This window comes from Pistacia vera, unplaced genomic scaffold (genome assembly GCF_008641045.1).
Source record: "Pistacia vera cultivar Batoury unplaced genomic scaffold, PisVer_v2 Contig525, whole genome shotgun sequence".
In the NCBI taxonomy this organism is placed as follows: domain Eukaryota; kingdom Viridiplantae; phylum Streptophyta; class Magnoliopsida; order Sapindales; family Anacardiaceae; genus Pistacia; species Pistacia vera.
In genome coordinates, this window is record NW_022196363.1 from 784248 (window position 1) to 808414 (window position 24167).

General features: G+C 32.2%; 2 protein-coding genes across 2 annotated transcripts; both read right to left on the reverse strand.

Annotated features, from left to right (window-relative positions):
* Positions 1-1726: 1726 nt before the first annotated feature.
* Positions 1727-8775, reverse strand: LOC116106994 (TMV resistance protein N-like). The gene is made up of 6 exons (XM_031393302.1): positions 8669-8775; positions 6324-6832; positions 4395-5487; positions 4017-4286; positions 2765-3850; positions 1727-2692 (listed from the first exon to the last, which is right to left on the reverse strand). The coding sequence occupies exons 2-6, from the start codon at positions 6539-6541 to the stop codon at positions 2030-2032; spliced, it is 3330 nt and encodes a 1109-aa protein (XP_031249162.1). The 5' UTR covers positions 6542-6832; positions 8669-8775; the 3' UTR covers positions 1727-2029.
* Positions 8776-10401: 1626 nt separating this feature from the next.
* Positions 10402-22236, reverse strand: LOC116106951 (protein ABHD11). The gene is made up of 13 exons (XM_031393257.1): positions 21941-22236; positions 20951-21085; positions 20646-20672; positions 19477-19567; positions 18550-18593; positions 18160-18258; positions 16647-16704; positions 16103-16155; positions 15519-15620; positions 14235-14300; positions 13183-13304; positions 12664-12835; positions 10402-10764 (listed from the first exon to the last, which is right to left on the reverse strand). Exons 1-13 carry the CDS (start codon positions 22052-22054, stop codon positions 10702-10704), a joined length of 1146 nt encoding a protein of 381 aa, XP_031249117.1. The 5' UTR covers positions 22055-22236; the 3' UTR covers positions 10402-10701.
* Between the last annotated feature and the right edge of the window lie 1931 nt (positions 22237-24167).

Genomic DNA, 24167 nt, shown 5'->3' on the forward strand with positions numbered 1-24167 from the left:
GATATGCAATTTGCTGATCTTTACTGAAGTTTTTTTTTTAGAACTGTTGATCTGTTCTGAAGTTATGTTTTGGTACTGAACTGAAGCAGTTGGTTTACTATGATAGTTGTGGTGAGTTTCAGACGCAGTTTTTTTACTGGAGTGATACAGGAAGAGTTGAGAAAACAGGATATGCAATTTGCAGTTTGTGGTTGTTTGTCTGTTGAAACAGATTCTGCAGCAGTTTTTTTTTCTGGAGTGATACAGGAAGGTTGGAAAAACAGGATATGCAATTTGCAGTTTGTGGTTGTTTGTCTGTTGAAACAGATTCTGCAGCAGTGTCAATTTGGTTAATATTGAAGTATGTGCAGTGTTGAGAAAACAGTTTCCATTTGGTTAAATATTGTAGTATGTGCAGTGTTGAGAAAACTTAAGTGATGCTGTTTATATCAGCTTGTAATAGATGATGGCAATTATGCAATTAGTTGAGTTATGGTATTATGCAGATTTGGGAGTTTGAGTGTTTGGCAATTATGCAGTTGGCTGCGTTATGGTGTTATGCAGACTTGTGAAGAGTTAGGTGTTATGCAACTTTAAGTTTTTTTGAAGAAGTTTTTTTTGGTTCTCTGAATTGTTTCTGAGCAGGATTACAAGGCAGATGCAGTTTGGAAGAAGTTATGACGTTATGCAGGCAGCTTTACGTTTTGAAGAAGTGTTCTGCAGATAGTAGGTTTTTGGTTCTCTGAATTGTTTCTGAGCAGTGATTTACAAGGCAACCGTGAAGAGTAGTGTAGTGCACTAGTCAGATGCAAAGTGCAGTAGCCTTGTGAGAGTTGTGTAGTGCACCAGTCAGACCTTGTGAGAGTTGTGTAGTGCACTAGTCATATGCAGAGTGCAGTTTTAATTTTTACAGGGAGAGCATCAATTCAGGCAAAGTTTCCTAAAGGATAATTGTTGCTACAGGGAATGTTGGTGATTGATCACAGAGTTCAAGCTAGTGTAGTTAAGTTTGAGGGGGAATGTTGGTGAAAGGCTGAAAAGTGCAAATGATCAAAGTTAGAGGAGCTGATTGTAATTTCTCATATGTCACTAACAAGCAACGGTGTCGTTTTGGAATTGTTAAGAGCTGTTGTTCTTCATTTCATTAGCTTCTCACTTTACTCTTTTACGGCTTTTAATTTCTCTCTTTTGAAGCTTGTATATAAATCCCTAACATTGTAATCTCATTACTTTTGCTAAAGATTCAATAATATGAATTCCTTTCTCTTCATTTTCGATTTCTTTCAGTTTCTTCTCAGTCCCAACTGAGGTGGTTGACAATTCTCCTCCACATACAGCCACAAGCCTTGGCCCCAGAGAAAAGCTTTCATTTTTACAGCCCACATGTGATAGTGTTCTCCATTGAAAACTGGAGGTGACATCAAGGTGATTGAGCAGCCATGTTCAATTTAGATGTCTAAAGAAGGAGAAATATGAAGTCTAAAACAAGAAGTTCTTGACTGAGATGAAGGATTGAAAAGTGGGAGGGAGAGATTCTAGGTTTTTAGTAAGGCTTGATAACAGTTTTGGTGTCTTAAGTTGGAGAATGCTAAGAAAAGAAAGTGAGAAAAATGAGTTGAGAGGAAAAGGTTGATTTTCATTGCATAAACATTACACTTTTATACAGCAAAGTGCTCACTGTTACACTAACTGTTTAGGATATTTAGAGTTTGAAATTTAAAAACAAAGTTTATAACTAATACACCCTTAATCACAGCTGAGAGCACCTAAACTTATCACCAAAACATATCAACTTCAGCAGCTCTTACACGGTAGAATGCAAGGCAAAATAGAGAGCTCTTTTGGCGCCAAAAGGTTTTTCAAGATAAACTGAATTTCAGTTACATTTCCAGCAAAATGTCACTGTTTCAACAACATGCCTAAAAAATGTCCTCAATCAATCAATCAAACATGCTAAAAGATAACACAAACTCTTAACTACAACAAATAAGTTAAGACAAAAACTGAGAGAATAATTAAAATGATAGAAACTGAGATGCAAATAGAGGAATTAAAGCCTTCTACATCTTTTAGGTTCTGATTCCTCATCCTCACTGCAGCCACTTCCACTAGACTCAGCCTTATCATACTCAATTAGGCTTCGCTTAGTCATCGCAACATCCATCTTTGAACCAACGAAATCTTGATGGAATTCATCCAAATTGCAGAAGGTAGAACTACTGCAATGTTGATTCATTATTTGGTCAAATTCTTCCACATCTTCCTCATATACTGGACGAACCCCACATCTTTTTAGCTCCACTCCTGGTCCTTGCTGGGATGCAAAGAAAAATTCAATGTAATTAAAGTCATTCTTCAAATGTTCATAGTAATTGCTAGGATGCAAATAAAAAAACCAAAGATGATCTGACAAAGCCTGCCCAAATTTCTCATCGAAGATGATGTGGTGAGTCATAGCAGGAAATTTTCGATCAGCTGAGACATGGCAGTGAAGACTATGGGTGCCATAATCATCATATTTGTAGAGGACAGGTGGATGCTCATGAACAACAAAATGAGAACACACAACATATCCAACCACTTTACTATTAGTAGACAATTGTGAAAGCCTTTCTATTCTTATTGAATCCCCTTGACTTTGATGACTGAACCACCCTGGGATCTCATTTCCAGGAAAAACAAAATTAAATCCAGTTCTTCGTTTCAATAGTTCCTGAAACCGAAAAGAAAACTAAGAATTATACTGTTGAATAATGTTTAACATAAGACAGAGAGAAAGGCCAACCTTCATGTATCCTTTCAGCATTGAAATAGCTATATCATTGCAGCTGAACAATTTTAAGCAGTTTATACAAGAAACCACGTCTGGCCTCGCCGAATTGCATATTATTGATGAATTAGAAACCATTTCTAATGAATCACAATTATCTATTCTAACTAAACCGATATTAGAAGGAAGTTCTGGCAAAGATTTAAGCCTCTTGCAACCCTCCAAGATAAGTACTCGGAGCTCAGAAAGACCATCAATTCTTCCAGGTGGTGAAACAAAATTGTTCCTGCTTAAATTTAGCGACCATAATGAAGATAAACTGCCGAAAAAATCACTTGGAATAGCTCCTTCCTGAAGATTGCAGTCACTGAGATCCAATTTTGTTAAAGAACACGAACCTGACAAAGATGGCAACATTAAGACCATTGGATCTGAGATTCTTCTTGACATCAAACTGAAGGGAAAGTTAGAACACCATGAGTTTGATGGTGGTCCTTTGCATCCACGAAAAGATAATTCTTTAAGATTCTTCATGACAAAAATGGATGACACCGGTTGTCTTAAAGCAGTTTCGCTTAAATCAAGCTTTTCCAAACTTTCTACTTGTCCCAAATTCTCTGGCACATTTTCAAGTTTGGAGCATCCTGAGAGATTCAGAGTTTTGAGAGTTTTCAAACCACTCATATTAATTGGAAGACTCACCAGATTTTTGCAATCCTTCAAATTCAACAAAACAAGTCCTGTAAGAAGTTCAATTGATAATGGCAATTCTTTTACAGCGGTTCCATTTAAAAGGAGTTGCGACAAACACCTCATACTTCCCACAATCTCCGGAAACTCTTTCAGTTTCGAGCAACCTGAAAGAACAAGTTCTTGGAGAGATTCCATATGAATACTTTTTGGAAGAGTCCTAAGACTTGTACAATCTTTGAGATTCAATAAAATAAGATTTTTGTGAACTAGCAAAGATGGGTGAATCTCACACAACCTTGAACATCCTTCAAGAATCAGCTCTTCAAGATTTGGTACCCATGTGAAATCTGGTGTCTTTTTCAGGTTCAGGGAGTCACTCAGAATGACAATTTTCAGCTTGTTTAAATGCTGTGCAAGAAACAAACAAACAAAAAAGTAAAGTTAGAATCATTGACAATATTATTATCAATTTACCATATTACTTATGGGACGAATTTTTAAGCTTATCAATAATAATTTACTGAGAAGTAAAATTTGTAGAACATAAATATTTGATTGAGCAACATCATCTTACTTTGGATTCCTTCCACAGTTGTTCAATGCGACTACAACACATTTCGAGTTCAACAGTTTTATCCAGTTGCAAACTTGATGGTAACGATTTTAAAGGATATCCATACCATTTTAATAAACGCAACTCATTAGAAAGGTATTCAAGAGATTCGGAAAGTTGGACATTGCGGATTTTAAGCAATCTTAGATTAATCATCTTCGAAAAGGCTTTAGCATTTGCCTTCACAGGCAGCTCTTCCTCAAGTATTATGCCTTCAACAACTTCAGTCCCCTAGAGAAATAAGAGCAAAGGATAAGTGAAAAATAGAGAGCGAAACTCTAATAGAACAAGAATTGATTAGTTAAAAGAAATAGACTAAAAAATGCACATCGCGTATACCGTATTTTTTGTTAGCACATGATGAACATCTGCTTCTTTCCACAATCTACTGCATTTTCCAGGCTCTTCAAGAGACTGTTTCTTGACAATCTGATGTCCCATTTCTTGTAACAAATCATGCATCCACAACTTTTTATCATCCAAAATAGTTATGAGATATTTATTAACAAGAACACTTATTCCAATAGTTGCATTAAAATCACAACCGTCCAAAATTCTTTTCACATAATCTCTATCATCCCCTTTAAAGAAACATGCAATATCAAGAAATATTTTCTTCTCCTTCTCTTTTAATCCATTAAAACTTATTTGAAGTACATTTAGAATTTCTTCTTCAGAATCTCTGTCTAGCCTGTTAAGTGCACTTGTCCATTCCTCTACACTTCTGCCAAACAAAAAGGAACCCAGAACCTTGAGAGCTAATGGAAGACCACCAGCATACTTTACAACACATTTAGAAAGCTCTACATATTCTTTTGATGGTTGATCATCAAATGCTTTCAAACTAAAAAGTTGAAGAGCTTCATCATCATCTAGTACCTCAGCTTTGTACACTTTGTCCACTCTATGTGTTCTTAGCAAATGCTCATCTCTTGTCGTTATTAGGATTCTACTCCCTGAACCAAACCAATCATGTTTTCCCACTAAATTATCTAATTGGTTTACATAAACCACATCATCAATAACAACAAGAATCCTTTTATGTCGTAGCCTACTTCTTATCATGTTGATCCCATCATAGATATTAGAGATATTAATATCTGTTTCCATTAGAACTTGGGAAAGAAGTTGTATTTGTAAAGCGATGAGGCCTTTTTTTTCTGAATTTTCTCTTACATTTTCAAGAAAGCAGCTACCTTCGAATTCACAAGAAATAAAATCATAAACAACTCTTGCAATGGTTGTTTTGCCTATACCTCCCATTCCACAGATTCCTAACATGCGAACATCATCTGACCTTGCACCGATAAGCACCCGCAATTTTTCCAGACGTGAATTAATACCTACTAGGTCCTCAATGGTCCAAAACTTTGTAGGACTTAGTTTACTTGATATGTCCTTGACAATATCCTGAATAAATTCTGACTCGTGCCTGCGAAATGAAAGATAACCCAAAAAAAAAGAAAAAAAAGTTCAAGTAATTCAGTAACAGCCATCAAGACATAAATCAATGTATAGCGTACAACCGAACATTCAACCCTTTTTATACAACATAGTAGGACCTAGGCCAACTTAATTGTTATTTGTTAAAAGGCTTCAACAGCCATTATTTATATTTAAATGATTGTGAAATATCGATTCATCATCTATCATTAAACGAATGGTTTACTTGTCTAGATGCTATACATCTTATGAATATATATATATATAACGCTGGAATAAAACACCATGTCTATGCAATATTCACTAGAAATTTAATGGTTTCTTCATTATTTATAATTCTTTAGGAAATTTTCTTTCAATAAATTAATAGATTGGTATTTTCATAATTTTTTTTTTTTTTTTTTTTTTTTTTTTTTTTGGTTGGTTATACAAATTAATTTAGAAGCAAAGCAGTTAATTGTGGACCAGATGTTTGTCGAGTCCAGTCGCCATAACAAGAAGCGTTAGGCTATATCTAATATACAGGAGGAGATAAATCCAAAATAAAAGATACACAAAGAAATAAATTAAAGAACTTTTTTCTAAATTGAAATAAATTTAAAGAAAAAATGAAAAAAAAAAAAAAAAAAAGTAATTATAAGATTGAATCCTATTAGAAATAATATATACATGTCCTACATCATCAAGTCATATTGTATAGAGTAAAAGTATGTTCGATCTATTAGGATAATAGATATACTACCATGATTTCTAAAAAAAAAAAATTATTCATACAATTTGATGTATTAAGGTAAAAGTAAATAATAAATTATATTTATTACGTACCTATCATTTAAATGCCATCCACAGAGATTAGCCACCTCTATCAAAGCAGCCCTCCATTTTTTCACCTTTTCAATATTTTCTCTAAAGCTTCTCAATATAACAAAAGCTTCTTGAAAACTTCCTGTTTGTTTCCTCACCATAGATGGATCCACATCATAGAAAATTGGGATAATAATTTGTTCCATTGTATTCATGCATTGAACTCTTAACAAGCTCATCCAAACACCAAGTTAAGAAGCATAGTTTCTTGATAAACGACAATCAAAATTCTCGATTCCTCAATCGCTTTAGAGAGTTCAGGTGAAATTGTTTTTCCTCTCTTAAGTTCTTTGTCATCCCTAAATACATTAATTCCTTTTCGATGCAAGCACATGTAAATGGTCTTGTAAGTTCTTTCGAGTGTCTCACCTCTAAAACTTAGGAAAGCATCATATTTCCAATGAGGCATGAAAAAGGGATATTTGAAAAGGATCTTTGTATGGCCATCAAAACAATATTCACTAGAAATTCTGTTAAGATAGAGGTAATTAAAATTTGTTAGACATAAATATGTTAATTTAAACAAAAAAAAATATATGCATGGTATGATAATTTATGAGATTATCGATGCAGTCAATTTATTTGTCAATTTAGGTTTTATCGTATTTTCCATCCATGTTTACAAATTACAATAGAATTCTTCCAAATTTGTCTGCTCAATAAAAGAGTTTAGGACTTGTTGACTAAAGAAAGTTGAGAGAGGGAAAGAGAGTAGTACTATGTAGGGAGTTGCTATTCTTACAAAGAAGCTTACAAAGGGGTATCAAAGTTATCTCCACCCTTCATCTTCATCATTTCTCTCTCTCTCTCTTCTCTTTTTCCGTTTTTTTTGTTTTTTCCTTCACTGTAGCTACTTTGTAAAATTCTTTGTAAGGATAGATTATCCTACTATGTATTTAGCCCGCCCTATCATTGAATTGACAAAAAAAAAAAAAAAACTAAGTCATAGTCTCATAAAGTGAAAATATACCTAGAAGAAAAATAGCATATCAATGTTAGGTTGCACTTACGATTATATATATTTTTTTCAATCTAACATCATGAATATCTAATTGAATATTTTATTTTCCTCTTATAATGTCATAATATAAGTTTTATTTGTTTATACAAATCACAGAACATATAAAAACAGTATTTTTGACGTATATAAGAGTAAAACATAGAGAGGATAAGTTGCTTTGAGATTAATGTAGGAGGATAGTTTCACCCCTCATCTTATACAGAACATATATATAAAAAAATGATTTTCTATTATTTGTCTTTTGTTTTGTAAATAATTAATTTATAAATTTTTTAGTTTTTTACTCTAGTTATTTTGCGTGGAATAATATTGAATGTGGTTTAATTAAAAAAAAAAAAAAAACCATACTATTGTAAAATTTATGATGGAAACATATCATAAAAAGTAATGCTAAAGAAAATATTTATTTATAGGAAAATATAACGTTTACAAATTTATAGGCCAAAGAAAAAAGAATAAAACTAATTTTAGCATTATGTCTAGTTTGAGTGTTACTGAAAGCCACATATTTTAATATAGAAAAATATTTTTCAAACTCTTAGAACTTCATTTTAAATATGCCCTATTACTCAAGACCTTCAAATTATACATTTCTTACCATCTTTTATTTTAAAATATTATTTTTTATTCTTTCAAACTTACATTTAAATTGTCATCCCCTCACAGTTTCTTAAACCATATAAACTGAAAATAATTAGTTATCTACTCAGTATAGTCAACAAATCTTAGGTTTTATCTGGCCTTTAATTTGTTGAATGTTCAATAGAATATCATTTTTTTTTTTATTTGAATTTTTTAATTTCTTAATCGTACATTAAGTCGACATCACCCTTTCTGAAACACAAACAAAAATTAATTTCGATTCCCATCATAATGATACGAGAGGATTAATCTATATCTTGCCCTGCAACAAAAAATCTAACCAAACTAAGTTGAATTATCTTTTGATCTTATATTTCTATCAAGCAAATAAAATAACATATTAAAATGCTTCTTCTTACTTCCCATAGATCTTTTATCAACTTCATTTTTAGCTAGTGGGTATTCTCTCACTACTTCACTCCTCAAATAGCTAATATATATATTATATATCTATATGAAAAAAAAAAAAAAAAATCAATAAAAGAGAGCTTTTTGAATAATTTTTTACATATATTAGCATTAAAATATCCAAACAAATATTCAAGATCTACCCTCTTCCACAATTTTTTTTTTCAAGACAAACATTGAAGTCATGCAAATGCTTGATCAAAAACTAGAAACTAAAGTATGAGCCAAAACTTACAGCTTTGAGTGTGTTGCATGCAGGCACCGATAGCTAAATAATCTCCTCAGATTTACCTCTCTCTTCAATTGGGAATTAGAAGGTGGGTTTTTTCTTTTCTTTTCTTTTCTTTTTTTAATGATTTGAAGTGAATAATTCACATGATAAATTTTCTTTCTTTCATATACCAACCAACCACAGCCACGCGTCTTGACAGCTAAAATTTATTCAAAAGTTGTACCATAAAGAAATAAATGTCGGTCCACTAAGTTTTAGAGAATCAAATTCTCATTCCACTATTTGCATGAAAATAACATTATAATGGTATATATAATAGGCAAGAATTAAACATTATATTCATAAGATTGAACATAAATTTATATTTTAGCTCACTTATAAAATTACATAAATTTGCGTTCCAATAACCATATGGGTTAACACATGCTCTAAGTGCATATGTTAATGACATTACCAAGAAAATAAAAAATTTACTTGTTTTGATGCCTATTATACACAAGACCCAAAAAACGCAATTTCGAATATACTGATATAAAAAATTTTATCTTTTAGTATAACAAACCCGTAGAGCACACATTAAGATAACCTATAAGGTTATTTTATCTTTATACTAGTAATAGAACGTTATATTTTTAAGACCATCCTCAACCATAAACATCAAATTAGTGTAATTTTTATACTATTTTACTATTGCATCTTCATTCTCTAACCCATTACACCAAAAATAATATTCTTTAAAATATTCTTCTTCTTTTTCTTTTTATTAATTCTTAACAACTATATATTTCACTAATTATTTTTGTATCTATTAATTAAATATTGAGAATAATGTATTTTATTAATTAATAATAACTTTGAATATTATACTAATTTAATAAAATTAAGCATTTATTAAATCAAATAGACAATACATCCAATATAAAATGTCACAAAAACTAAAAATAAAAACATGCTCTAGTTCTTTCTAATATTTTAATGATCTTAGAAGATCCGAAACTAATATATCAGAATATTAAATTGTTATTTTTGTTTATGTTATATTTTCTTTTAATTTTAGTTTTTTTAATTTAGTGTTAATTTATTTTGAATTACTGAAGTTTAATATTTGCATTGAATAAAGTTTTGTTTTTAATTTTTTATCCTTTTTTTAATTTTTTGAATTATATAATTATTATAAATTTATTATTGTAAATATCGATATAAATAATAATCAAATTAACATAAATATAAATAACAAAAATAAAAAAATAAAATATATTTTGTGGTAGATGAATAGTATCATACCAGATTGATATAGATTTTAGTGTTATACTAAATTTGGTGTTAATACTATTCATCCACACCAACTTAGTATGACTTTTGGTGTATGGCTAGAGCTAAATTTGGACTCCATTTTAGTGTTTTACACCAACTTAGTATCCCATTAGAAATGCCCTAATACAATCATGAAGAGGATGTTTATGAGTAATCCTACTACCTTAACCCCAGTAAATATTATTGGGCGAATAAATACCTTCGCTTACTCACCCCTGGTAGTGTCACCGTTGATAAAATAGCACACCCTGGATGCGAAGTGCACAACTTGATGCATCTTCGGAATCGGTTGGCTTGTCTCTGAAGATAGGTCGACCTAAAGGCTAAAAGTAGCTGACTATCGATTTTATGTTTATCGGCTGATTGACCGATAGAAAGGAAACAAAACGAGATAAGCATAAAATATCATGTCATAATGCCTATAACAGCTAAAAATGATTAATTTTCGGATTTAACTATATAAATACAAGCCTCAAATACAATCAAAACAATCTATTTGAACAATTTTATATTCAAAATTATAGATATATGAAAGGTACTAGGAATAAATAAATTTCTATTTAACAAGTCACCCTAGATAAAATTTGCAACACAAGGGGGAAAAATGAAACATTTACACACTTATATTTATCATACCAACATAAAGCTATATACTGATCTACACAATTCTGCAGGCAGCTGTATATGAACTAAAGGGGAAAAATGCATTCACTACTTCCACATCAGAATCCCTGGAAAGAAGATGACAGAATTCTGAACAAACCATCTGGGTTATCGGCATGAACCTGTCAAAACATACGTTAGGAATGAGGGGCAGCTTTCATAGTTTGAAACTAAGAAAGCATTACAATACAATGCTACTTGACATATTCAGTCAATGTTTATTCTAAATGACAAAAATCTGCCACACCTAATTCAAACTACATGCAGCTAGACTAAAAAAACTGTCTCCAATGAAAAATATTACACCAACAACCCTCTCTCACAACCCTGACATGACAACTAGCAATTGGTCAGTTCACAACAGGTCTCACATGGGTCTCCTGCTAATTACTTGCGAGTTACCACGTTAGGATTGAGAGAGAAAGTTTATGAGAAATGGTTGTTGATGTAGTATTACTCATCTCCAATTATAGGTATCAACACCAATTCGAGTGATCATTGCACAATGGAAACCATGCAAGTTTTCAGTTTTCGTTCTACACGATTTAATGTAGCTCAAACACTTTCTAATTTCGGAAGGTAGAAAACCAACAACTTATTCAACCACTACTGTCAACACATAAGCATTTTAATCGAAGTGGTAATTCATTTTCTTCTGTGGTAAAGTTTTCCATAGGTTTCTAGCATTAAAAAGAACTGAAACAAGAAAGATTAACTAGTATAGAAAAAAATGATTTCCTTCGGAACAAGCTTATTCAAAACTGATAAAGTCTAAGGTTAGATTTTTAGAAGTTGATTTGTAGCAGCTAACAGGACGTGGACCGAAACTTGAATTAAGGCCGAAAAGTTGCAAATATATATTTGGATCAGATTTTGCAAATTCTAACTAAGAAAAAACAAAAGTGGCTTCAATACCATGTGCCTTTGGGCTTAAAACCTAAACGCTAACAATAAGAAAAGAAATCAAGAACTGTGAATTCTGACTTTTCAGTTGAATTCTGCCATCCAGAGGTGGTTACAGAAGTAGCACCTACAGAAATAAGCTTGCCAAAATTTAATAAAACCATGAGTCATTTCAAAAGAAAACCCACTAAAGTTAGGTTGACTCTAGCATAAAATTATACATACAAATGACCCTAATAAAATAGTGTTTGGTAGCTTGAATTATGCTTTAATAAAATAAACAGAAAGTAACCCCTAAGAAAAACCAGCATGGAGAAAGAAACTCCCCTGGTGCAGAAGGGCTTCTGCCAGTGCCAAAATACTCTAATGTCCAACTGCCAAACACAGAACTTCGGTGTATAACAGTATGTCAAAAGACCATAATGGACCTTTTTACTGCCTTGCGGAAAGGAATTAAACATAATAAATGGTTCCTTGACATGATATTGGAGTTGAACATCGTGTTCAAATCTCATTTCAGTCTCAATCTCACCAAATCCTTGTTACACATAAGAGGACTTATTAAATACTGATGTTGAATCATTATCTAATAGCTTTTAGTATCAAAGCGCAGTAGACCAAATGATACTATATTAAAGTTCTATATTGTATCAATTGAATTACGATAAGTTCGACATGTTAGAACTCGAAATTCTATTGTAGGGTTGGATTCTTACCTCTCAATTTAACCTTTTCGATTAAGCGTTTTCTTAATAAGAATAAAAGCTAATATGTATTGTATTTGAATCCCTCGTATGTCAATTATATTCTTCAATCAACTCAAACCTCATCTTGGTCTTGGTCTTACAGGTACCACATCATACGTAAAAATACCTGTTAAAAATTAATGTTATACCCTTACGTTATAGGTTAAGCAATTGCTTAAGTTTTCCTTTTCCCATAAATATCTATGCAATGATAACCAAAGTCTAAACAATTCCCTATTCTAGCTTAGAAAGATATGGATAATCCTACACTAGGAATATGTTGACACAATTAATAACTGCTGGAATAAAGTAGGGCATAGCATGTGCTTCAGCAGAGAGCTGAAGAAAATAAAGCAAGTTACAGAAATATACCCAGTGTCCAGCATCTTCAAGGACATGCATTTCAACTCCACCTCCACCATCAGAAGCCAGCTCCTCAGCAGCATGAATTCTCTGGAGATCTTCAACTGCCCACCTGTGCAAGCTTCTCTCTGCTTTCAAAAAATTAACGTGCACACCTCGAGGCAAATTTTCCACAAATTTCCTGCATTATTTAAAAATAATTAAAAAGCTATTTTCAGGCTACACTTTCAAATTTAGCCACTAATACTGTAAAACAAGAGTTAATATTAACTTTTGCCTCAAACAAATCAACAGAAAAACAAATAAATGTTGAGTGCAAAGTGATAACTTCTGTGAGAATTTAGGAAGAAAAACTGAAATATACTACCACAACTAACCCTATTATACATACTGACTCTGTTTCAGACTCCATCAAATAAAGTATAACACTATGACTTAGTCTAGGAAAAGCAGCCCTTTTAGGAATATTGTCTTTAAAACACTGTCAACTCATCATCCATGTTTAATACGAGAAATAAGGAAAAATACCATAAATTTGTTTCTTCATAGGATTGGTACATTTCGGCAATTCCCTCAAGGTCAAAGACCCATGAGAAGCTTGATGATGGTGAACCAAGAGGGCTGGTAGATCGGAGGTTAGTTACCGCCCACTGTACACAAAAACAAGAATTAAACAGAAGATAAGATCAAGAAATACAGAGTCCACAAATCAAAGTAGAAATGTAAATTTAACTTTTCCAGTTTTTCTTTCACATCTATAACAAGTAACCTCAAAGATAAAACTAGCAATCTACAATATAAGTAAACTACATCAAGGTAGTATGAGAAACAGAGTCAGTTCTCATGTTTCCTCATTTTTCTCTGGATGGCTTGGCTTGAAAAGGTTGGACACAAACCATGTTACAAAGTTGACACGTCAGACATATTATTAGCACTTGAACATTGCTATAAAATTGATTAAATAGTAATTTCTTTGCCTTTTGTTTCCCCTTAATTTGATGCAACTATATCCCTATTCTTGTGTACTAGTTTACAATCTACAAAAATATGATAGATGAAGCCACAATGCCCCTCTATCCAGTCCTTGAATGTAAGGCTTGGTGATATTTTCCTCTCACCTTGTCCTCAAGCCAATTTCGTAGTCAGTACAGCTTGCCGTCATGTAGCATTGGGAAAGAAAGAGAATTGGTAAGGCCACCAATATTTAAACTCTAACTAGCCTCTTACAAAGCATGTGCATCAAACAGAAACACAACTTCTTCGATCACTATAAAGACAAATCCGGACACATAACTCCAGTCAACCTTAAGCTCTAACACATCGTAATAGACCATTAAAAGCATTTTACTCATACATAAAATTATAAACGTTGACGTTTGTATTAGAGTGAACATGAACTAGAGATTTGGAATTGAGTGTTGGGGCATATGAATCCAATTTTAATGTGTAGTGTCTGAACTATATTCACTGAGGATCATGAAGACAAGAATATATATATATTCAGTTAATCTAATAGCATCAAAATTCAAATTGAAGTTATACAAAAAGTAATTAAAAGAATACTAGTGTCTGAATTATACCTGTGCCACATCTTTGGAAAAACCTTCTCCAAGAAGAGCATTCACAACCTCCCGCTTTGAAATGACCTAAATTGATGGAAGATGCAACATACTTAAACCATGCTCAATAAACGAAAAATAAGTACCCACAAAAACAAATCTTTCAAACATTTTTTAATTAAGGCCAAAAATAACAAAACAACTGTTCTGCTAAAAACAGAACAAATAGAGGGGGAGATACGATGTTATATGCCCACGTTTTATGATCTACTGAAGGTGAAAATTATTAAATTTAGGGTCGCATGGAGATTAGCCAAACTTAGAGATATAACATTTATTATAGTCATTAACCATAAGGCAGGTTTGGTATCTTTTAACTTGATAAAGTTTTAATTAAATTTGAACCTCCAGCACTGCATTATCCATTAAAGTCATTAAAACTTGGGTAGTTAGATGAAGTGCTTTATAGATTAAGTTTCCCAAAATTTCATATAAATAAGCTATACATTTATGAATACTGAATTCCATAATTGTTACATCAGTTTAAAATGCAATATATGAGCAATATCTACATAATCGCAGCAGGAAGAAAGGGAGAAGGATGATGGTAACAGGCAGAGAGATCATCTAAAGCATATTACAGAAGGAACTGAAAGACTAAACCAGAGATTATTTTCAGCAAGACATGATGAGCAATAAAGAAATAGCAGAATTTAACAATAGAAACCTCCATTTTGTTAATATCCATTTTTTTATACTTGTATTAGACATCAATAACAGAAATCCAACACACACAATTAATAAAAAAGAAATTTCCCAGTGAGACAAACTAAATCATGAAATTATGAACTAATGTGATAAAGTCAATGTTCATTACTGAAATTAATTGCATCATGATTCTTGATCCAACTTACTGGTTACACCAAATACCACCCACAACCATTATTAACCCCATCTAACCAAGTTTTGTAATGGTTAAATTTAACTTGTTAGTTGATGGTAGCCAAAAAAAAAAAAAAAAGTATAGCTTCATAAATCTAACCCAATATCCCAGTCCATAATGAACTATAATCATAGCAAAGCCATCAAGGCCACCTAAAACCAACCCACCCAACCAGAATGCAGAATGCAGAATGCTAATCAACTAATCTGCCAAGTGCAAATAGTTAGAAATACATTCCAACCAGCTCTAGTCACATAAATAATAAAATCATTCTCCAACGCAAATAATTTATCCAAATAATCCATATCTCAAACAGCTCAAAATAAATCAAAGGATACAATAATAAGAGAAAGAGGACTCGCCTCCTTAGGCAGTTTACTGAGGAAAGAGATAAGTTCAGCTGGATGGTCTTCTCCATCTCTACCAGCTCTAACTTTTCCAGGAGTAGCATCCAAAACCCATACCTGCCAGAAACAAAAAACAAAAACTAAAATAAATTAAGTGGAAAAAGAGGTAAAAGAAAAAATTAAGAAACACAATATATACATAAATAAACGGAAGCAACTCTTAAATGATGAAACAAATGCTGAAGGTGTCCAGACTTCCGAACCTCTGGGCTGCCTCATGATATATTGCAAACAGACTGGGCAGTCTATCAATGTGCAGAGGGCCAGCTAACTCACTCATTGCATATATAGGATACACAAGAATACATATGAATTTTTTTGAACTGCTGAGGCTCCTATTACTACAGCTACCTAGAAAACAATAATTTTGATCCAACAATGTTTTGGAGTGACCTCATTATACCTATAAATCAAAGATTGAATACTTAACATCTGAAGTTTAAGTTGTTAAAACCCAGAATCAACATCACATAATTTAAGTTCAACTCAATGCCAAAGTATAATACCAGCTTAACAATATCTAGCAAGATAATACTTACTCTGACAGGCCGTGCAAGAGGTTTAGCAGCTTGTTCCACCATGCTCAATGCAACTGCAGAGATAATTATGAAGCATGTTAAGCACTTGAACCACCTGAAATTAAATAATGCAACTATCATATTCCACTGTCTGCTTTTGAAGAAGATCAGATACCAAAACAACCAAAATACCTTTTCCTCCAAAGCTATGACCAACAAGAACTCGGGGTGTTATTCTAAGCTGTCCAACCTAATCCAACCAAAAATGGGGAGAAAATTGTAAAGCAATTGATAATATACTCAACCAGTATCTCAATGCATTTTGCCCTTTTTGGCCAAAAAAATATAACTCAATGAAGTTGGCTCTGAAAATATTAAAAAGGACATAGTAATCCTAAGCTGAGAAATTTTTAGGTTTCCTATTTTCATGCATTCATTCATCTATCATTGATTTATTCATATGCATGNATGTTAAGCACTTGAACCACCTGAAATTAAATAATGCAACTATCATATTCCACTGTCTGCTTTTGAAGAAGATCAGATACCAAAACAACCAAAATACCTTTTCCTCCAAAGCTATGACCAACAAGAACTCGGGGTGTTATTCTAAGCTGTCCAACCTAATCCAACCAAAAATGGGGAGAAAATTGTAAAGCAATCGATAATATACTCAACCAGTATCTCAATGTATTTTGCCCTTTTTGGCCAAAAAAATATAACTCAATGAAGTTGGCTCTGAAAATATTAAAAAGGACATAGTAATCCTAAGCTGAGAAATTTTTAGGTTTCCTATTTTCATGCATTCATTCATCTATCATTGATTTATTCATATGCATGTACTTTATGGAGGGAGAGGGAACCAAAGTAGAATTATAATATTTTTTCTGGTTGAGTTTTTCCTACTTTTACAGTCCAAATAAAAATTCCAATACTAGGGCCTGAATTAAATATCCCTAAGGGAATGATAGGATCAAACAAAAATCTTCAAATGGCCTATTACTACATGAAATAATTAGAAGCTCCTCAAAAGCATAATGCACTATAAAACTTCTAACACCTATATTGTCATCAGTCATAGAGAACAGAAAGGCAGACTGATGGGAACCCTGTCAAATTAAAACAAATCCAGCCACAAACAAACAATACTAAGAACAGATAATTCCTAGCAGTTCGAGGAGCTAGGGACCTCCCTTAGTGACCTTTAGAAAAAATACCTGTCCTTCCCTAAAACTGGCCTCACTTTATACACTACTTCCTTAACTAAAATATTCCCTCCACTAAACAACTTGATCCCCAATCACGTGAATATTTCCCAACCAACTCCCACTAGCACAAATATACTTAAACGCACACTCACACACCCAGCACCCTACTGCCCTTATGCCCTTTATGCCCTTTTAGCTGATAGACTTTAATAATGGGAGTCTATCACAGACATAGCACAAATTCTTTCTAATCCAGCCAAATGAAAGAGAAGTCCTAACTCTTTTTTTATTTTTTTCAAGAAAAAGCAATTCCTAGCTATATTCATATCTAATAAAATATTAAAAATATTGGGATTCAAGCTTGATTTATGTGTTAGATAATATGACAGAAGCCCAGGAGAGTTCAATGCTGACTCTTCATCAATAGTAGGCTTAATCAAGTCACAAGCACATTGGCCAGCAAAAGCTAAGTGATTTCTAGATGTGTGTAACCTCAGAAGCAATAAAAAAATACTCAAACAACTGATCCAACTATATTTGACAGTAGATAAGTTTCCTGCAAAAGGTATCATGTCTTGAGACACCAACATCGTATTTTCTCAATAATAAATCACACTCATCCAGAACAAAAGAGAAAAGATTCTGCATTTCATCACTTCCATTATAAAATTTTCTACAATATATGCTTCAGGCTACTTTTCCCTATGTTGCACCTAAGAATCAACTTTATGTTGAAACAACCAATGCGGGAGAGTTATTTTAGTTAATGCATAGATTAATTGTATTAGAAATCAGATTTACCAAATGAAGAACAGTAAAGGAAATACATCTATGCATAAAATTCACTAACCAACATCAAGAAATACTCACCAGCTTTAATACGTCAAGAGCAGTTGAGGCAACAGTATGGGGTCGCCTCTTCTTCATTGATGCTGAATCACCATGGCACCGCAGGTCCACCAGGAGAAACTGTATCAATAAGTCCATAAGGAACAACGAGGATTATCATCATTTGCAAAAACCTAATTCCCTTATGTAACTCCAATGAAATAATACATCCACAAGACATGACAGGTTAAAAATAACATAGTATACTCATAGAAAGGTATATCATTTTTCTTTAGAACCTGACAAAAAGACTATCCTGTAAAGGAGGGAGCAATGCGATGCATATAACCTTTTACTCACACAGAAACACACAATTATTCAAAACAAGCAGTACTGTAAGTTATATAGAACAAGGTGTTCAATAAAGCATACCTGCCATGTCGGAAAAGCTTGGGCCAGTCTTCGAGCAAAAGTTCCTGTACTATAAATTAGCATCATAATACTTCAAACGAGCCATTTGTAAACAAATGCACAAAAAGAAACAATCTTGTAACTAATCATTATAAGTAATATTGCAGAACAGATCATGGAGAAAACAAGAGGGAAAAAGAACACTTTGCTCCACACAGATCATGAAGAAAAGAAGAGGGAAAAAGAACACTTTGCTCCACCAAGGCCAATGGAAGAAAATGCAACATCTTATAATTAGCACATGCAATTTCAACTTCTGGATACATTTTTAAGACATACATATGGCATGCCCAAAATATGGCCTGCACATCTTTTTATTATTATTATTATTATTATTATTATTATTATTATTATTATATATATGTATATATATATAGATATTGTAAGAAGCAGAAGAAAAAAACTTTAATCAAAGAAATTACATCACGGTTAAAGTGAATCAGAGGCCCAATAAAACAAATACAAAAGTGAAAATGGCCTAAAATCTTGGATTGGAAGAAAAAGAAAAATCGCCTTGACTTCTAAAATTAAGAAGAATTTAAAACATACTTTTACCAGAAAGAAGGCTTCAAAAAAAGATACTTGGGGTTTTAGAATAAGATGGACTGCAGTTAGATCAATGAGTTAAGGAACTGCATTTGTTGTTCACCATCTAGTTAAACTACAACCAAGCAAGTAAAAACTGCTAATCATCACTCCCTTTGAGAGTTGGGTGACCCAAAATGACACCTTGCAATGACATTTCAAAGTATTAACCAAATTTAACATCAAGAGGACAGGATCCCTTCTTCAATTAATCCACAAAACAACTATCATGCAATTTATGTTTCCATATTACATGAAGTACATGAAGAATCCAATAGTATTCAAATAGAAAATAATACATACCCCAGTTCTTCCCGCTACCTAAAATGCCATGAAGGAGAACAGCGGTTGGTGGTTCCGGTATTGATTTGTCCATCATGGAACTCCATTTTACCTACGGACAACATTACATTAAATACATAATTCTGTCCAGTAAAAAGGACCAAATAGAAGTTTTTTAAGTCATTCAGCAGTGTATCACTTCATGAGTAATCATATCTCAATTAAGTAAGTCAAAAACCTTCAGTCTAGACATCTACACCAGAAGTTACATGATATGGACACATAAAGTAGAAAGTTATAATAATATGAACATTCTGTCAAAAGGTGAGACCAGATATAAAAGCAAGAACCAATATATTTTACAATTTATTCATACATTAATCAGGAATCACCAGACAAGGGTTCATCCATTACCTTAAACTGGAAATTAACTTTCCTGCAGTATAGCTAAGAAGATTACATTCAATTCCCTACCCAATTTTTACATATTATACCCGGTCATCAGTAAACTTACATAAATTTTTTTCTGAAAATCAACCTTCTGATTATCATGAATGTGACTTCCAAACAGTAAATACTATTTAGATTCTTACCAAAAACAAATATATTAGTTCAACAGTTATGCTTGAGCCAAGTAAAAGATTACAGTGAGGCAAATTCATCCTTAGATATCAATTGGAACAATTAAATTAACACTCAAAACTTGATGAAATTACAAGTGATGCTTTACAACTTTCACATAACGGTAATAAAAAATTCATTGTAGGACACCATATGACTAATGCAATGTGATGGAATCACATTCCAAGAAATAAGACATGATAACAAATTTGAAACGATACAGTCTGAACATTGTTGAGTAACCATGAATTCCAACCGCCAAAGCTAAAAGGAAATTACAGAGTAAATAAATATTTAAACTCTAAAATGTCCTATCGCATGCATTACTGAATTTAATTGTTGGACTTGTCATATGGATAAAAATGACCAAGTCACCATATTTTACATTTTAAGCCATGAAATTGGGGCCTTTTAAGTGTCCTATACAAGACCTCTTTGTCAAACAAAGCGCTAGTACCAATTGAGTAACTACTAATTCCAAAATACTTAAACTCTTAGGAAGGGGACCAACAACATCAGTTAAACTCTAACATATCTAATTAGCAGATTGAGAGATGCATAAGACTTACAAGTGATCCTTGAACGAGCTCATGTGCCTGCAAACAAACATCACAAAAAACAGTTGTCATATTCCAAACTAGGATACTCTACTCATATCTTATTGCAAAATGTTAGTGATTTACTGCCTTTTATCATTCAAGGGAGACTTTAGAAAAAGACTGAGACCATACCAAACCAGCCCATCAAAACTAGAGAGCGTCACAAACAGAATTACTTGCCATACAATAAGAAAATATTGAAATACTGAAAAATAAGAACTTCCTAATGCCTCACACTTCATTGATCTATTATCAGACTATAGCAGGGTTCTTACCAGGACTCCAGAATGCTCAGCCACATCTCTGCCACGAGCAAGCCTCTCATCAACTAATGCCATACGTACACTTAAAAATTTAGCAGCACAGCTTGATTGACCAAGAGATAGTTCAGAGACACGAAATGCACCATTCTGCATCCAAGAAAAAAAAAAAAAACAGTTTCCAAATGTCTGGACGCATGATGTTCAATTTTCCTAAACACATAACAAGAATAGCATCCGTGTTCAAGTAAGACAACCGTGACTTTGCATCCGAGTAGCAAAACAACTCATAGTGGTATAATAAAAAAATAAAAAAATAAAAAATAAATGCCTACAAATTAAACTTGAAATTAACAGAAAGGAATTTGATTGGCTGAAATTTGTACTCTGATATTTATTAAAGGGTCTTTACTAATTCAGTACTGCGCCAGACCATACTATGATGTCTTAAGCACACATGAATTATGAAAAAAAAAACTCTCATATCTACGAGGAAAAAAAAAACCCAAAACTTCAACTTTCTCACTGAAAAATTAAAATTCCATAATTGTAAATGTGATTTGGTTACATTTGTTGCATAATAAGCCATCGCTACAGATCAAATTGGAACGTTCCACTTTATTACTGACCCGGTAACGTTACCAATGACTCAAACAATTTTAAATATAAATTAAAACAAAAATGAAGTCTCCTTTAGCATCTCCTAAACTGGAAAACATCACGTCACATGTAATGAATACAATTGCAGAGTCATTTAAGTTTCAAAATCAAATTCACCCCCCAAAAAATCAAACTTGAAGTTCAACTTCCTCTTCAAAGGAATTAACATTCAGTACTCGTAATACAATTTGCTTACATGTCAAACTATAAGTCGACATTTTGCGTAAACCATCTCTACAAATTAATTGTAAGCTTAACCTCCCTTAATTGCTGGGTAACATTAACGTAATTGCAATTCTAACCGGTCCATTCTCGGTACCAGACGAGTACGATAGTGTTAGTTACCTGGTAAGGTCTAGGAATCTTCAAACTAACTCCGTTAATCGTATCGAATTTGAGCTTCGTTCCGGGAAAATTAACGGCGGTGTGGCTCGCCGTGAGATTCGAGATGACCGACATTCTTTCTGGTTCAAATGCGGAAAACAAAACGACAGCCTAAAACAAGATGGTTTTATAGAGAGAGAAAGAGATCGGTGGAAATGGGAGGCGGAGACACCGAGGAACGCGGTGCCCAGAGCCTCCCTTTGGTGTCGAGCAATGACAAAACAGGTCTCTCTCTCGACTGTCGCCAGGTGAGTCTGAAAAGGCCGACACGCGTAGGATAGTCCAAGGTATTTATTGAGATATAATTTTAATGAACCCCCAAGAATTTAGTTAATATTTGTTTACCCACATGGGTTTGAAGATGTTACAAATGAATCTTATGATTTGTTAAGAATAACTACTGACATGATCCATTAACACGATATGATATGAATACAATATAGTATTTATATGATATCATTTAGTTGATTTATTTTGTCAACTTATTTATTAACCCAATTCATACGTTCATGGATTACTTTTATGAAGAATAATTACTATATGATTTTATAAATATTTTTTTGGTAAATTTATTATTTCTGAAATTTTAAAATATTTCTTTATTAAAACTAATACAAGTTGTTTCAATTGTGTACATCTATTGAATTTCTTAAGTTTGAGTTAAATGATTTGAATTAATAAACATTTAAAGAAAAAAAAAAGTTGAACAGGTTAGGAATACTTAGCATATGTAACCTACTCAATAAACAAATAATGTTATGGTTGCGATTTTTGTCAAGACTAAATAGTTCATGAAGCACAAGCCAAATTCAAAGATTAAATTTGATTTGTCGATTTTCTAATTTTTTGTTCATCCCACAATCAACAATGTATGATTTGTTATAATATCAAAATCGTTCTTTATAATAATAATAATAATATGATTATTATATTTAAGTCATAACTCATAACCCAGAACAATAATAATAATAATAATAATAACAATAATATGATTATTATATTTAAGTCATAACTCATAACCCCACTAGAAGTAAGGGTTTTTCCCATTGAAAACCAATTATTGATTTAGATTTTATATTTACTAATGTGGATGTTTAAAATGTTTGTTAAATCATAAAGGGTAATTTTAATAGTATTAAAACTTCAAGGGATCTAAGAGATATCAACCTATTATGCAGAGAACACACAGGGTGCGACGTCACGTGAAGGAACGTGTGGTTTGCGTGATTTTGACTTGGAACAAGTTGGAGGCCTGCTTGACGACACGTGGATTGAGTGGTTCGCCGTCCACCTACTTTTGAGTGCAAACATTCTTTGGATTTTTATGGTTTGTTTTTTTCGTTTTTCCTTTTATAGAAATTGATATTTTAAATTTAAATTAAATAGATTTATTATTATTTTCTTAATAAAAAATATAAACTTAATAACAATTATAGATTTCTAATTATAATAAGGTATAATGATTACTAGATGTTCATGTACAAACATTTTAAATATATTCAATTTTTTTAGTTATACATGTAATTCTCTCATTTTCTATATATTTTTTTTATTTTCAGAAATAAAAATTACTAATACTTAGACAACTATGAGATAAGTATCCTCTACTATTAGTGAGTCGATAGAATTTACATTATTAAGAATTAATAAATATTTACTAAATTATCATCCTACCATTTATTTTAATATTTAAAAGTTAATGTAAGGGTTATTTTTTTAATTATTTCAGACTTCAAAAAAAAAAAAAATTGTTATTTAATCATACCTCATGGAAACTTTATAAAATATCAAAATCCACTCTTCAAATAATATCTCTACAAGTGGTCATTCCATATATCTTTCATACATTTTCTCTCTCTGAACACGTTTTTTCTTTTTCTTTTCAACATTATATTATAACGGGTTAATATGGATATTTTATTCAAGAGGATATCATATCAAACCTCTAACATGAAACATATATAATATAATTTAATTATATAAATGTTTTCATATACAAGTAATTAGCCTTTTATGAGTACTTCTAAAGAATGACAGCTTATCAATTTTAAAGATGGACAACTAATTAATTATGATAATATATATTTGACCAGTTATGCTACTATTTTTATCAATCGCAATTATTTAAAAAAAATAAAATAAAAAATTGCAATACCTGAATTTGAGTATTTGACACATCATTGGGACC

Coding starts and splice junctions, on each gene's coding strand:
- LOC116106994 (XM_031393302.1), bottom strand. CDS start 6,541: ATGAGCTTGTTAAGAGTTCAATGCATGAATACAATGGAACAAATTATT. Junction 4,287..4,394: donor ATGTGCTAACAAAAAATACG/GTATACGCGATG, acceptor TTATTTCTCTAG/GGGACTGAAGTTGTTGAAGG. Junction 2,693..2,764: donor TGCTGAAAGGATACATGAAG/GTTGGCCTTTCT, acceptor TTTCGGTTTCAG/GAACTATTGAAACGAAGAAC.
- LOC116106951 (XM_031393257.1), bottom strand. CDS start 22,054: ATGTCGGTCATCTCGAATCTCACGGCGAGCCACACCGCCGTTAATTTT. Junction 20,673..20,950: donor CTGAGCATTCTGGAGTCCTG/GTAAGAACCCTG, acceptor GTTTGTTTGCAG/GCACATGAGCTCGTTCAAGG. Junction 18,259..18,549: donor AAGCTTTTCCGACATGGCAG/GTATGCTTTATT, acceptor TTATTGATACAG/TTTCTCCTGGTGGACCTGCG.